The sequence below is a fragment of the Silurus meridionalis genome, chromosome 3, assembly GCF_014805685.1.
Source record: "Silurus meridionalis isolate SWU-2019-XX chromosome 3, ASM1480568v1, whole genome shotgun sequence".
NCBI lineage: Eukaryota > Metazoa > Chordata > Actinopteri > Siluriformes > Siluridae > Silurus > Silurus meridionalis.
The window spans coordinates 31,658,862-31,673,861 of record NC_060886.1 but is presented as its reverse complement, the minus strand read 5'-3'; the positions used below and the strand labels follow the sequence as shown (position 1 = coordinate 31,673,861).

The following is a 15,000-nucleotide window of genomic DNA, read 5'->3' as shown; positions in this document are numbered from 1 at the left end:
GGTTTGTGTTTCCAGGTGAACTTCACTGAAGAATCGGAGAGAACTGAAAGTCGACTCCGAGGAGCCAGGAAACCCCTGACCACTTTCAGGGGCACTTTGCTGCATGTCAGGTAAGAGGCAGTGGCTGGAACACACACAGCAGTAAAGTGTCTGATGGACCTGATGGACCTTTTAGAGTTTGAGGAACATTACAGACAATGGAGATGTAGTGCACAGGATGTAGGAATGAAGCTACAGGACTTCCACAGGAACAGATCGATGTCCAGGTTGTAGGAATGTGTTGGAGATGGAGGTTTGGTGTAGGGAAAGATATTGGAACAAAAAGATTAGAAGGTTATGGGGTGTAATAAGAGACTCGGGGCACGGGTGCTGGGGACGGAGAGATCATTGAAGAGTGGATGGAGACAGGAGGTAGAGGCAGTAAGATGGTTTATGAAGAGAAGCAGGTTCAGATAGAGGGGTATTGGGCCTGTAAGGGGTGGAGTCTGCAGGAGATGTAGCAGAGATGAATGTGTTGTGGGCAGAGACGAGGACGTCAGGTGAGATGGATGGAGGAGGTGGTGTCCATGTAGAAGGTGGTTGGGTGAGATTGATGGAGGAGGTGGTGTCCATGTAGAAGGTGGTTCAGTGAGATGTATGGAGGAGGTGGTGTCCATGTAGAAGGTGGTTCAGTGAGATGTATGGAGGAGGTGGTGTCTATGTAAAAGGTGATCAGGTTAGATGGATGGAGGAGGTGGTGTCTATGTAGAAGGTGGTTCAGTGAGATGGATGGAGGAGGTGGTGTCCATGTAGAAGGTCGTTCAGTGAGATGGATGGAGGAGGTGGTGTCCATGTAGAAGGGGTTGGGTGAGATGGATGGAGGTGGTGTCCATGTAGAAGGTGGTTCAGTGAGATGGATGGAGGAGGTGGTGTCCATGTAGAAGGTGGTTCAGTGAGATGGATGGAGGAGGTGGTGTCCATGTAGAAGGTGGTTCAGTGAGATGGATGGAGGAGGTGGTGTCCATGTAGAAGGTGGTTCAGTGAGATGGATGGAGGAGGTGGTGTCCATGTTTTACATTAAATTAATCAAAAGATTAGTAGAAAAAGAGCCTTTAAGTGGATACTGGAGAAAAACAAACACTGCATGTAAAATAATACTGAACTTTATTACAAAAATAAAATAAGGTAAAAGATAAAAATATTTATTTATTAATAAATAGAATTTTATAAATAATAAATATAACGTAGCTCTCGCCGTGCAGCACGCAGTCTCACGTGTACTACAACAAACAGCATGTGGTGTCAGTGATTCGCCTCTAGGGGCCGCTCTCGTAACCACATCGCAAAACCTATTGGTATGGATTTTTGCAGATAGCCATCAACTGGCAAAACTGATTGATTGGTCGACCTCTACTTGTGGTGAACCTCCTCTCCCTCAGCATTTCTCCAAAGGAACGGGAGCAGGCAGGGTGGAGGAGCATCAGGGTGACGCCATTGCTCAGTTCTTTTCTCTCCTACTTTTTTTCTCTTTTAATGGAGGAAACCCCTTTGTCCATGGGCTTACTGAGGAACTGCTTGGTACTCCTGCTGCAAGGTGCAGTGAGGACCAGAGTTAATCATCTAGTATGAGATTTTCAGAAGTGTTAATGCATCAGAGAGTCAGAAGTTCGGTGTTGCCATCAAGAAGAGTAAGTTTTTTAAAAGTTATGGGGTTCTTGTCAAAGGTTTTATTTGTTCTTCTCATTTCCTGATTTTTATCTGGTCATGGTGCTTCAGAGGTGTTTTTACTGAAATCTAAAGCCATTGTTTAGTAGCACTGTTCCTGCAACATCTGCATGTGATACCATTTAGGTGAGATGTAGAACATCCTCTGTGCTCTGTTGATATCATTATAAGTTCTGCATCTCTTCTCTGAAGCCCCTCTCTTTCCACTCACAGTAAATACCCCCAAATGCCCAACATGGTGTGTAATGTGGTGGAGTTTGTCTTGACAGGGGTCGGACGTGAACTTGTGCTCCATTCACTGATGGGACAATTGTAAGTGTTCATAGGTGTGAAGGATGTGTGTTGTGTGTTCTTTGGGCAGATGCAGGCTACATTTCATCACCTTCTACCTTCATAATGGTGAGAGGTTTAGGTCTGGTGTTCCTCTGCCTCCTGCATTCTATTCTACTTTTGGTATTTTTTTGCCTGCTCACCAGCTGGGAACATGTTGAAGGATCTGCCAGAATCAGTCTCGCTCTCGCTTCGTGGGATCTTGCATCTAATCCTGCAGGAGCTGGATCTCCACCAAAGCCCTTCTTTCTTTCTGTTGTCAAAACCTGATGTTTTAGTCTCCATGCTGTAGCTTCTTTATATTGTTCCTGCTGTACTGTGAAAGTAAAAGCAGCACATCAGATATTTAATGTACATGTTCTCTGCTTCAGTCCAGCTGAGGAACTGAGCTTCGGCTCCAGAGAGACGGAGAAAAAGTGTCTCATCATCCTGAACAACATCACCAAAAATCATGTGGCCTTTAAGGTAAAGAGGAAGTGTGTAGACCTGTGTGTGGAGACGCCACATATGACCTTCAGAAGGTCCAGACGTACAGTTTGTCGTTTTTGTTTACAGGTTCGAACAACAGCACCGGAGAAATATCGCGTTAAACCCAGCAGCAGCTCCTGTGAGCCTGGAGCTCATGTAGATATTTTAGTTTCATTACATGGAGGTACACACACACACACACACACACACACACATACACACACACACACACATACATACATACACACACACACATACATACACACACATATACACACACACACACACACACACACACATACACACACACACACACACACACATACACACACACACATACACACACACATACATACACACACACATACACACACACACATACACACACATACACACACACATACACACACACACACATACATACACACACACACACACACATATATACACACACATATATATATATATACACATACACACACACACATACATACATACATACACACACACACACACACACACACACTCTTACAAACATACCTCTGTACAGTTATTACTACCCTCTCAATCTAAGTTATATATATATATATATCTGTGAAGGCTTCCAGGCGTCTCCTCAGGACCGTTTCTTGATCATGGCGGCTGAGATGGAGCCGAACTCTGGCACTTCTGGAGCAGATCTTTCTCAGTTCTGGAAAGAAGTATTGAAATCTAAGATCATGGAGCACAGGTGAACAAACCCAAACGTTTAGTATAAACACGTCTCCCTGCAGGTCTTCTGTGGGTTTCTGATGATCTCCTCTGATCTCCTACAGGCTTCGGTGTCACGTTCTGGAGACGCCTAAATCTATCCTGAACAATTCCCACGACAGTATTTTAGTGACGTCGCCTAACAGCACACACGATCTCCACACAGCGGTGAGTGAAGACGCCACGTCCCCGAGCCTGGAGACGAGACACCACTTCTTTTTCTCATTCGTTCACACCTTCAGGACATGTTCCTCTGCTGCGTCTCCGGGAACATTTCCGTAGTGTTCGTATAACTGAATGTTAGAGAAACGTTTTTCTGAAATTCAGGCAGAAATTTTACATTTCAACACATGAACACACAATTTGATCTGCGTGTGAAGTTCAGCTTGTGATGTTCCACACACTCTTTATAAGCAGCTGCACTTTCAGCATCACAGAATAAACGATGTGAATAAATAAACACTTGTTTATTAAACGCTTCTCTCCGTGTTCACTCCAGCTAACGCGGCTCACGGTCGCTAATTCCCGTCTGGAGCAGAAACTGGAGAGCTGTTTATGGCTGCAGAAGGTTCTTCTCGTCATGGTGTCAGTCCTGATGGCTTTCAGTTTCTCCACCATGTTCTCACGGGGGACCTCGTAGTCCAGACAGACGACCAGAAATAAAATCAAACCCACGACCAATAAGCTGCTGAGGATCGGAGCATCCGTATGACATCATCGGCTCCCGGGGGCACGAGGCTCGGAACCGGGCGGAGAACTTTCTGTACCAAGGAGAATTTATTACGTACTTATCAGTAATAACGGGGTTGAAGAATAACGTATTTTTTATGACGTGTTACGAGGTTTAATTTATAACAGATGCAGTGCAGCGTGTAAAGTAATTATTATTCAAACATCAATTTGTGATTTGTGTACAAATGAAAAAAGTATGTTTATAAAACATTAAATCTTTTTATTAATTACCTGTGTGTGTGTGTGTGTGTGTGTGTGTGTGTGTGTGTGTGTGTGTGTGTGTGTGTGTGTGTAATGTAAGTGTTGGTATGTGTAGGATGATGTACTGTATTTTCTGAAACAGGTAATAGATTTGGGACACGGCCCTACATGACCCCGCATCTCCGTTGTGAATCACGGTGGTGGGAACATCTAAAGATCTGAGGTTTCACCATAAAAAAAAAACTTTGACTTGTCATTATGCAGGAGACACTTGGAATCTTATGCACATTCATTTAAAAGATATTTACTGAATCGTTTCCTGAAGGAGCCTAGAACAAGGTCATGGTTTGTATTTGTGGCTATAAGATCCAGACCCTCGTGTGATCTGCTGGCCTAGAAGATCCCAAAACTCCAACCGTGGCCATACAGGTCCAACAGAAAATCCCAGAGTAAGAAATAAGAAGCGTGTTGTTCTTCAGGAGTCATGTATCTGCAGACCTACTGATCATGTCCTGAGATCGTCCTCATCTTGTTCCAGATTTTGGTCCATGAAGCACATAAATCTATAAACAGCGTGCAGACGAGTCTGATACCCGCAATGTTTAAATGCAGCCGCCAGAGGGCGCACTAACACTGCACCATTGGCCTCAGTACCGCAGAATCAGACTGCTTTCTGATCAAAGTGCGATTTATTTTATTTTTTTCAGGTTAAATTAAAATTCTAAACTCTTCATGATTATATCAGTGAAAGCAGCTGAAGTTTGTCCTTATAAGAAGGAATTTCTGGATGTAGAATGTACTGGTGTTTTGTAAATGAACTGGTGTTGGTGCTGGTCAGGAATTTCATGGTTCCTCAAAACTGCATCAGATGTTGATTTTGAATATTTGTGTAAATGATGGTTGTAATGTCACTGAGTCCATGGTGTAAAATCTCAACATATTCCACATCAATGATGCTGATTTTTAATGAAGAACTAATAAGGAACCACCTACTGGTGTTTCCTACTGCTTTGTTCATGGGTCTGACGGTGTGTGTGTGTGTGTGTGTGTGTGTGTGTTTTTATCACTCAGCATCTCTCCACAATCAGTGTGTGGTGCTGCTTTACTCCAGAGGTAAACCGAGAAAGAGGAACTCTACTTCCCAGAACACACCATGGCCTACAAACATGGCTACCATCAACTCTATAATCAACACCAAGCCATGCTGATCTCACACACACACACCTGTTTCCAATCACTTCCTCACACTAATACACACTTTCAGAATGACTCTCAGTAACATGCCAGTTGTTCTCGCCTTTGGATTTGAATTTTGACCTTCAGTTGCCCTTGAGATTGAGTAGAGAAGTTTCTTTTCCAAAGTTTGGTTGACATTTTGTATTTATCTGCCAGCTTTAATAAAATTCTGAACTGCAGCTGCATCATTCACTCTGTGTGTGTGTGTGTGTGTGTGTGTGTGTGTGTGTGTGCTGTAAAAAAATCCAGTTTATATGTTTAATAACTGATGAAACAACAAAGAGTTTCTTTTTAGTAAACAAAGTCCAGAAAGTGGTATGAAGACGTCATGTTGGAGTTCTTGGAGCAGTTCCTTCGTGCCTCAGGGCAGAATTAAGCACAAACACATGATGCTTCAACTCGTGATTTTCTCCATGCGATTAAAGGAATGGAGGGATGGAGGACTTTTCTCATCTTTCTCTTCCTGTTGGTCAGTGGAAAAGCAACTGGATTTTGGTTTTCTTCAGATCGACGTTCTAACTTTAGACTTTCTGTGGTTTAAAACCTGCAGCTTTTTTTATTTATTATTTTTTACACACTGACACAAAACAAAAGCATGGCTTCTCCTCGCCTCGAGACCTTCTGCTGCCCGAACCGTGACGCTGCGACGGATTTTATCATTAACTTCCAGCCCGTGTTCTTCACCGCGATCTGTGCAGGAAGTGCCGGATTGAGCACCATCTTCTTTCTCCTGCAGATTCTCCCTAAAAAGAGGGGGTACAGGAGAATCACGACGTACCCGCTTCCAAAACCGGCTTCTTCATCCAGGATTCTGTTCATCATAAGTGTGTGTGATGTTCTGGGATGTGTGGGTAAGGAACAGCTCAATCATCTCACAGCAGCTTATTTTGGGGTTTATTTTGAGAAGCAGGATTATTCTAGAAAAGATTTCTTCAGTGGACAAGGAGCTGAACACACAGCTGTAAATGATGTCTTCATCAATTATAACGTGTGTGTGTGTGTGTGTGTGTGTGTGTGTGTGTGGTTTTACTCCTGTTGCATCAGCAAGTTCTTATAGGACGGCATGTGTTATTTTTATAACCTGGTTTGTGGCCACCAGCTGTCAGCTCTGAGGAACCAGCGTTAGAGATCGGTGTTTCTTAGCAGATCTTCTCCTGGAATAGAATTATTTCACACACAGAAGAAGCTGGAACTGAGTCCTCAGTTGTCCTCCAGTGGATCAGTGGTGCTGCTTAACTCCATCCTCAGCAACTCATTGCTCACTGAAGACCACTGGTGGCTCAACAGTTCTGATCATCAGGTCAGGGCCTCTGACACTTTCGGGCCCTCGAGTAAGGCCCTTAACCTTTTTTGCTGTATCATGTGCTCCAACTTTTGCATGTTCACATGAAATCCACTTGTGGTACAAATTTTACCTTCAACTGACCCCAGGATCTCTGGACCTGCTGGATCAGACTCCACCTCACCACAAAGTTCCACCTCTATCTCTGATGTTCCTCACACTCTCCAAACATACAGTTCAATTGGGTCCAACTACAAAGGAACCTTCAACATCTGTGATTTTTGTATCATGGTATGAAGAACTGGACATTCTCCTCAGTTCATATCTCCTAGTGTGCACTCTGGTGGAAACTCATTCTCTGGTATGCTGCCATGTTTGCCTTGTAAATACAAGAGCTTCAGGACTTACACAGAGAAATGTAGTGGAAGATGTTCTCCAGTCCGAGTTATAAAGAATTTACTTCTCTGTTCACAACAGAAACAAACGTTCTTCTGCTTTTTGTTGTCAGTGCAGCTGATCTTCATCAGAATCTATTAGAATATGGGGTTTAGTGGCTCGTTAACATAAATACACACACACACACACACACACACATACACACACACACACACACACACACACACACACACTTATATACACATACACACACATATACACAAATATACACACACACACACACACACACACACACATGTACTTATATACACATACACATACACACACATATACACAATATACACACACACACACACACACACACACACATACACACACATATACACACACATATATATATATATACACACACACACACACACACACATATACACACACACACACACACATATATATACACACACACACACATATACACACACACACACACACACACACACACACACACACACACACACACACACACACACACACACACACAGGATCAGTGTGAACTGTGTATTTTAGTTTTCTATCTCCGGCTTTGTGTTTGTACAGGAATCATTATAAGATCTTCAGTGTGGCTCGGACTCCCAAACATCAGCCAGCAGATCTCAGTCACTAACAGCAGTAACGTGTGGCCTGAGGTTTTCTGCATAGGCAGTGCTGTATGAGTCACACACACACACACACACACACACACACACACACACACACACACTGAAAGAACCACAGTTCCACAACTATTGTATGGAACTTTATGTGTTGACTTCATTAATCTCTTTCTCAGATGTGGATCCAGCTGTTCTTCAGTGCCTCCTTCTGGTGGACGTTCTGCTACGCCGTGGACGCGTTCCTGGTGGTCAAACGATCATCGGGCATCAGGTTTGATAAAAACTAATTCCTCTCAGTTCTTTATTATGGAAATTGCTTTTGAATTCTCTCTCTCACACACACACACACACACTGTCCTGCAGCACCATCGTCCTGTATCACATGATCACTTGGGGTTTGGCGGTGCTGCTGTGTGTGGAAGGTGTAGCGATGCTTTACTACCCCTCACTCTCAAGGTACACACACACACACACACACACACACATATATACACACTACAGTTACAGCATCCTGATGTGAGATGATGCGAGATGTTTGTTCATTATGTTTCTTTTCCCAGCTGTGAAAACGGTCTTCAGCACGCCGTCCCTCACTACGTCACCACTTACGCTCCGATGCTCTTGGTGCTCCTAGTCAATCCGATCCTGTTCACACACACCGTCACAGCTGGTACTGTTTTTGTTACCCACAATCCTGTGCAAATATACATGTCTGATATTTATTGTGTGATCAGATCAGATCAGATCAGATCTCTTCAGTAAACTGTTAAATCAGTAACATTGTGTGATGGCTGAGATTCACTTGTCTCTCAGCAGCTGCTCCAGAATGAACCTCATTCATCTGCCAGCTACTTATTGTTATATTTCCTCACAGTTACTTCACTACTGAAAGGACGTCAAGGAATTTACACAGAAAACGAGAGACGTTTAGGAGCAGAAATCAAAATACGCTTCTTCAAAATTCTCCTGGTCTTTGTTATCTGGTAAGATGTTTCCCTTCATGCTAAAATGTGGAGGTGGAGGGTTAGTGGTTAAAGCATTGGACTTTTGAACCGAAGTTCAAATCCCATCCACACCAAGCTGCCACTTCTGGTCCTTAACCCCAGAGCTACTCAGCTGTATGACAGAGATCATTGAAAGTCTCTGGATGGGTTGTGAATGGGTTTGTGTAAATGATTACCTGAGAAGGTGAGCTGGACTTCATAGTACTTAAGCTGAGCATCTACTGAACCTGGTGTGCACTGCACATCTTCTAAATCAAATCCATTGTCTGTGACTGTTAGCATGAAGGTACACGTTACTATAATCAGTGTCCAACTCCTGAGTATTGGGAGCAAAAAGTCCACCTTTCAACAGCAGCAGGATTCATGTGAAGCACAATTCTGTGGGACATCTGGCAAACATCTGGAAACATCTGGCAAACACTGATATATTTCCTTGCATTAAGTCACTTTTTTCATTAATTATGGAGATGGTGTGTCTTCCCCAAAACTTTCCCTCGAGAAGGTGATGGGAGGGAATCAGTTTTACAGAAACGTACAAAAGGATCAGAAGTGAAAGAAATGAATGTCGTCACGTGTGTTCAGATAAAATCACGTGTTCAGATAAAATCACGTGTTCAGATAAAATCAAGTGTGTTCAGATAAAATCACATGTTCAGATAAAATCACATGTTCAGATAAAATCAAGTGTGTTCAGATAAAATCACATGTTCAGATAAAATGTATGAATACGTATATGCGGTGTAACTGCTACTTTATCCATAGTTCAGTAAAAATATAGAGTTTGATCTTCTCTGATTTATTTGCTGATTTAAAGTCGTCTCTCTGTTAGTTGGCTGCCAAACCTGATCAACGAGAGTTTATTATTTTACCTGGAAATGCAACCCGATGTTCAGGCTGCTGATCAAAAAAACATCCGTAATGCAGCTCTCATCACCTGGTTCATTATGGTGAGTCCAAAAAAGACAATAAACAAAAACTCCTTTACATTAGCTGTGACTGTCTGAGTGTAGCTGTGAGTGTATCTGAGTGTAGCTGTGACTGTCTGAGTGTAGCTGTCTGCGTGTAGCTGTGAGTGTCTGAGTGTAGCTGTGACTGTCTGAGTGTAGCTGTGAGTGTATCTGAGTGTAGCTGTGACTGTCTGAGTGTAGCTGTGAGTGTATCTGAGTGTAGCTGTGAGTGTCTGAGTGTAGCTGTGAGTGTATCTGAGTGTAGCTGTGACTGTCTGAGTGTAGCTGTGAGTGTATCTGAGTGTAGCTGTGAGTGTCTGAGTGTAGCTGTGAGTGTCTGAGTGTAGCTGTGAGTGTATCTGAGTGTAGCTGTGAGTGTATCTGAGTGTAGCTGTGAGGTCTGAGTGTAGCTGTGAGTGTATCTGAGTGTAGCTGTGAGTGTATCTGAGTGTAGCTGTGAGTGTATCTGAGTGTAGCTGTGAGTGTATCTGAGTGTAGCTGTGAGTGTATCTGAGTGTAGCTGTGAGTGTATCTGAGTGTAGCTGTGAGTGTATCTGAGTGTAGCTGTGAGTGTATCTGAGTGTAGCTGTGAGTGTATCTGAGTGTAGCTGTGAGTGTATCTGAGTGTAGCTGTGAGTGTATCTGAGTGTAGCTGTGAGTGTGTCTGAGTGTAGCTGTGAGTGTGTCTGAGTGTAGCTGTGAGTGTGTCTGAGTGTAGCTGTGAGTGTATCTGAGTGTAGCTGTGAGTGTGTCTGAGTGTAGCTGTGAGTGTGTCTGAGTGTAGCTGTGAGTGTGTCTGAGTGTAGCTGTGAGTGTATCTGAGTGTAGCTGTGAGTGTGTCTGAGTGTAGCTGTGAGTGTGTCTGAGTGTAGCTGTGAGTGTATCTGAGTGTAGCTGTGAGTGTATCTGAGTGTAGCTGTGAGGTGTATCTGAGTGTAGCTGTGAGGGTCTGAGTGTAGCTGTGAGTGTATCTGAGTGTAGCTGTGAGTGTATCTGAGTGTATCTGAGTGTAGCTGTGAGGGTCTGAGTGTAGCTGTGAGTGTATCTGAGTGTAGCTGTGAGTGTATCTGAGTGTAGCTGTGAGTGTATCTGAGTGTAGCTGTGAGTGTATCTGAGTGTAGCTGTGAGTGTATCTGAGTGTAGCTGTGAGTGTATCTGAGTGTAGCTGTGAGTGTATCTGAGTGTAGCTGTGAGTGTATCTGAGTGTAGCTGTGAGTGTATCTGAGTGTAGCTGTGAGTGTATCTGAGTGTAGCTGTGAGTATCTGAGTGTATCTGAGTGTAGCTGTGAGGTGTATCTGAGTGTAGCTGTGAGGGTCTGAGTGTAGCTGTGAGTGTATCTGAGTGTAGCTGTGAGTGTATCTGAGTGTATCTGAGTGTAGCTGTGAGGGTCTGAGTGTAGCTGTGAGTGTATCTGAGTGTAGCTGTGAGTGTATCTGAGTGTAGCTGTGAGTGTATCTGAGTGTAGCTGTGAGTGTATCTGAGTGTAGCTGTGAGTGTATCTGAGTGTAGCTGTGAGTGTATCTGAGTGTAGCTGTGAGTGTATCTGAGTGTAGCTGTGAGTGTATCTGAGTGTAGCTGTGAGTGTATCTGAGTGTAGCTGTGAGTGTATCTGAGTGTAGCTGTGAGTGTGTCTGAGTGTAGCTGTGAGTGTATCTGAGTGTAGCTGTGAGTGTGTCTGAGTGTAGCTGTGAGTGTGTCTGAGTGTAGCTGTGAGTGTGTCTGAGTGTAGCTGTGAGTGTATCTGAGTGTAGCTGTGAGTGTGTCTGAGTGTAGCTGTGAGTGTGTCTGAGTGTAGCTGTGAGTGTATCTGAGTGTAGCTGTGAGTGTGTCTGAGTGTAGCTGTGAGTGTGTAGCTGTGAGTGTGTCTGAGTGTAGCTGTGAGTGTGTCTGAGTGTAGCTGTGAGTGTATCTGAGTGTAGCTGTGAGTGTGTCTGAGTGTAGCTGTGAGTGTATCTGAGTGTAGCTGTGAGGGTCTGAGTGTAGCTGAGTGTGTCTGAGTGTATCTGAGTGTATCTGAGTGTAGCTGTGAGTGTATCTGAGTGTAACTGTGAGTATCTGAGTGTATCTGTAAGTGTAGCTGTGAGGGTCTGAGTGTAGCTGTGAGGTTTGGTTAGTTAAGTAACAGTTTAAAGTGATCTCATGGTGAATATAATGAGGAAATAATGGTGTCATAATAAAACTCTGTCTTGTGCAGGGAATTCTGAACCCCATGCAGCCCTTCCTCAACACTCTGGCCTTCCACGGCTGGACAGGTTTAGACATAGACCTGAGTCTGCAGAGACGGCGTGAGCTACCCTGGGATTCTGCCTCCACCTCCATAGTCGCAGCTGGAGGTTACAATCCCATGATGCCGTCCACGCTGCTCTACCAAAGCCATGTCCAGGATGGAAAGAAGTTGACGGGGAATGGACACCAAATTTCTTCAGATGCAGTCAGCATCCTGTCTGAAAGTAATTCTACACTTCCTGGGTGGAATAAAGTGGAATAGTATAGAAATAGAGTAGAACATGAATAAAGCACAATAGAACAGTGTTACACTTGTGCTTATGGAGATGTTAAGGAGATGTGGTGGTTGTTCTCTAGGTTCTGCGTCCAGCACACTTGAGATCCACATGTCCAGTGAAGAAGCAGAATCAGGAGGGATGGAGGAGACACAGAGGAGATAAACGAAAGAGTCCTGGAGAACATTTTGGAGAATCTCTGCTGAAGGTGCTGAGTGTCTGATAACATGCTTCTGTTCTGAATTGGTGTTTTTTCCAGACACAAACAGAGAAATAGAAATAAAATTCTATACAATGAAAGATGAACATCTTACACTTTTACATACAGTAGATATTTACAGTGAAGCTTTTAGGATCAATCATCTGTTCATTCTGAATAATCGCGATGCTCCTGCACATCAGTTTGTACAAAACATCTCAGATTTTCTGGTGTATTTTTATATAATATAAAGTCATTGCTCTCTTTTTGTTCTCCCAGTAAACATGACATGAACGTGATCATGAAGCTCAGCTCACATCTTACTGTCCATAAACACATTCTGGTGTTACTGCCAGAAACCAAACACATCAGAGGATTCTGTAAAGTAAAGAAGTTCAAGAAGAAAAAAAGATGCAGAGCCTGAATGAGGAAGGAGATGGAGAACTTTACACAAATACACAAGACTCTTCAGCTAAAAGCTGTAACTTCATTCCTACAAGAATTTCTTTTAAACCTTCAAACCTTGTGGTCAAACCCACACTTTTTCACCGCATTTTCAGAGAAGCCGCTAAAAACTGAAAGCTTTAACTCTAATAAAAGACTGACACTAGAGACTCCTTCCTTCAACATTTTCCCAAATCACCGTATCTGCAGTGACGCACTGTTCCTCAGTGTCTTTCATTCTTCTGATAGAAAAATCTTTACTCTGAGCACGTATTTATCCACTTTTATTCCTCACGTGAGTGTTTGCTATGTGAGTCTACAGTATTTCATGGGTTCCATGTCCAAGTTTATGGCTGAATTACAGAAGATAAAAAATGTAATAAACTTCAGCGATGCCTTTTTTCTCCACTAGGTGGAGCTAGAAACACATCAGGATCAAACACATTAAAGAGTGACTAATAAAAGTAGATAATACAGAAGATCATTATAATCATTATAAAATCCATAATAGATGATCATCTACATTATTACAGCACAGTGAGGAATATTGTACAACAAATTCATAATTATACATATAATATTTTTGTTTATTTGATGAAAATGTATTTATGCAGCACATCTGGTCTGAAGCTCCTGAATGTGTTTATTTAAAGCTGTAACTCGATTTTACTTTATTATTATTTCACTAGTGATCTGCATGTTCGCACAACTCCGTGATTCTCCCCTGAACTCCCTCATCAACTCCGTGATTCTCCCCTGAACTCCCTCATCAACTCCGTGATTCTCCCCTGAACTCCCTCATCAACTCCGTGATTGTCCCCTGAACTCCCTCATCAACTCCGTGATTCTCCCCTGAACTCCCTCATCAACTCCGTGATTCTCCCCTGAACTCCCTCATCAACTCCGTGATTCTCCCCTGAACTCCCTCATCAACTCCGTGATTCTCCCCTGAACTCCCTCATCAACTCCATGATTCCTCCTACTGAACTCTCTGCTGCATGGTTTTTGTTTTTCACACCATTCTGTATGTGTTGTGTGTGTAGATCTCATCGAGATACAAAACCATCAGATTAATTACAACTGTGCTAAACACACACACACACACACACACACACACACACACACACACACACAGACACACTCCTTCAGCGTGGTGAAAAAAGAAAGATCTTTTCTGAGTGTCCACGTTCCGCTTATTTAGAGAGGGTCATGTGACTGATCTCAGAACGATTCAAATATATGATCCAAAACCCGTCAGTGACTCTGATTAACTCCAGAGCTGATTCTCCTGGGGTTTCATTACATCTTTGTGGTTTTATCCAAATGCTGAAGCTGAAGATCTTCCAACTCATGTACAGGAACTCATGTGGAAATGTATCGATCAAGAGATGGACAGAACAACTTCCAAAACATCATCAGTCCATCAGCAGCAGCAACACTTGAAGAAACCGGAGCAGCACAGTGAGGACACCAAGAACAGGAAGTTAGGAGGATTCTGAGGGACCTACAGATGCAAGAACATGTGGGAAGTCCTGCTCACTTCATGTTCATGTTCATGTTCCCAAGCATTTAAACACTCAAGATCATCTCAAACCATGTAGCTAGATGTCTTCTGATCTGCTGAGACCAAGATTCTAAAAGATCTCTTTATTTTACTTTTAAACTGTTTAAACTCTGAGGACAGAAATGGAGGGTCTGGTTTGTGTTCTCTTTTCTCTGTTTATACACTCTGTGTGTGTGTGTGTGTGTGTGTGTGTGTGTGTGTGTGTGTGTTTATTTACAGTATATATATATATATATATATATATATATATATATATATATATATATATATATATATAGAACCTACATCACTGCTGTCTTCTGGGTTCTGACTTTGTTCATTCAGGGCAGGATTATGGTTCCGGGGCTGTGCCCTGTTCCAGGTTTACGAGTCCCTGGAGATCTTTTCCTTCAGATTTTTGAGAAAACACAACATGTACAGGCCTCATATAATTCCTGACCCTCGAACCTGCTGGAGAAAGCAGCACAGATAACATGGACGTCCAGAAAGCGAGATCATGGTGTGTGGGCATCACAAAGAGTTATGAGTTATTCCTGGCAGGCAGCTTCCTGTTGGCCATGAGGACCAATTCCAGCTTTATTACTGAAG

At 43.0% G+C, this 15,000-nt stretch overlaps 2 protein-coding genes across 4 annotated transcripts in view; both read left to right on the top strand.

Annotated features, from left to right (window-relative positions):
* mospd2 (motile sperm domain containing 2) overlaps positions 1-4,214 on the top strand; it is a 17,206-nt gene extending 12,992 nt beyond the window's left edge. The window contains exons 10-16 of one of the 2 annotated variants that reach the window (XM_046840047.1): positions 16-110; positions 1,918-2,016; positions 2,406-2,499; positions 2,590-2,686; positions 3,103-3,232; positions 3,318-3,420; positions 3,752-4,214. In XM_046840047.1, coding sequence (XP_046696003.1) covers positions 16-110; positions 1,918-2,016; positions 2,406-2,499; positions 2,590-2,686; positions 3,103-3,232; positions 3,318-3,420; positions 3,752-3,892 — 759 coding nt within the window. In that variant the 3' untranslated portion in view covers positions 3,893-4,214. The remainder of the gene's footprint in view (positions 1-15; positions 111-1,917; positions 2,017-2,405; positions 2,500-2,589; positions 2,687-3,102; positions 3,233-3,317; positions 3,421-3,751) is intronic. The other variant, XM_046840057.1, reaches the window with a different exon arrangement.
* Positions 4,215-4,290: 76 nt separating this feature from the next.
* gpr143 (G protein-coupled receptor 143) lies at positions 4,291-13,016 on the top strand. 2 transcript variants are annotated; one of them, XM_046840226.1, is made up of 10 exons: positions 4,291-6,272; positions 7,697-7,806; positions 7,929-8,023; positions 8,116-8,208; positions 8,313-8,422; positions 8,627-8,735; positions 9,586-9,703; positions 11,899-12,154; positions 12,288-12,413; positions 12,684-13,016. In XM_046840226.1, exons 1-9 carry the CDS (start codon positions 6,017-6,019, stop codon positions 12,368-12,370), a joined length of 1,230 nt encoding a protein of 409 aa, XP_046696182.1. In that variant the 5' UTR covers positions 4,291-6,016; the 3' UTR covers positions 12,371-12,413; positions 12,684-13,016. The 2 variants fall into 2 exon arrangements, with proteins under 2 accessions (XP_046696182.1, XP_046696173.1); XM_046840217.1 differs by lacking the exon at positions 12,684-13,016 and having other exon boundaries at positions 12,288-12,505.
* Positions 13,017-15,000: the final 1,984 nt, after the last annotated feature.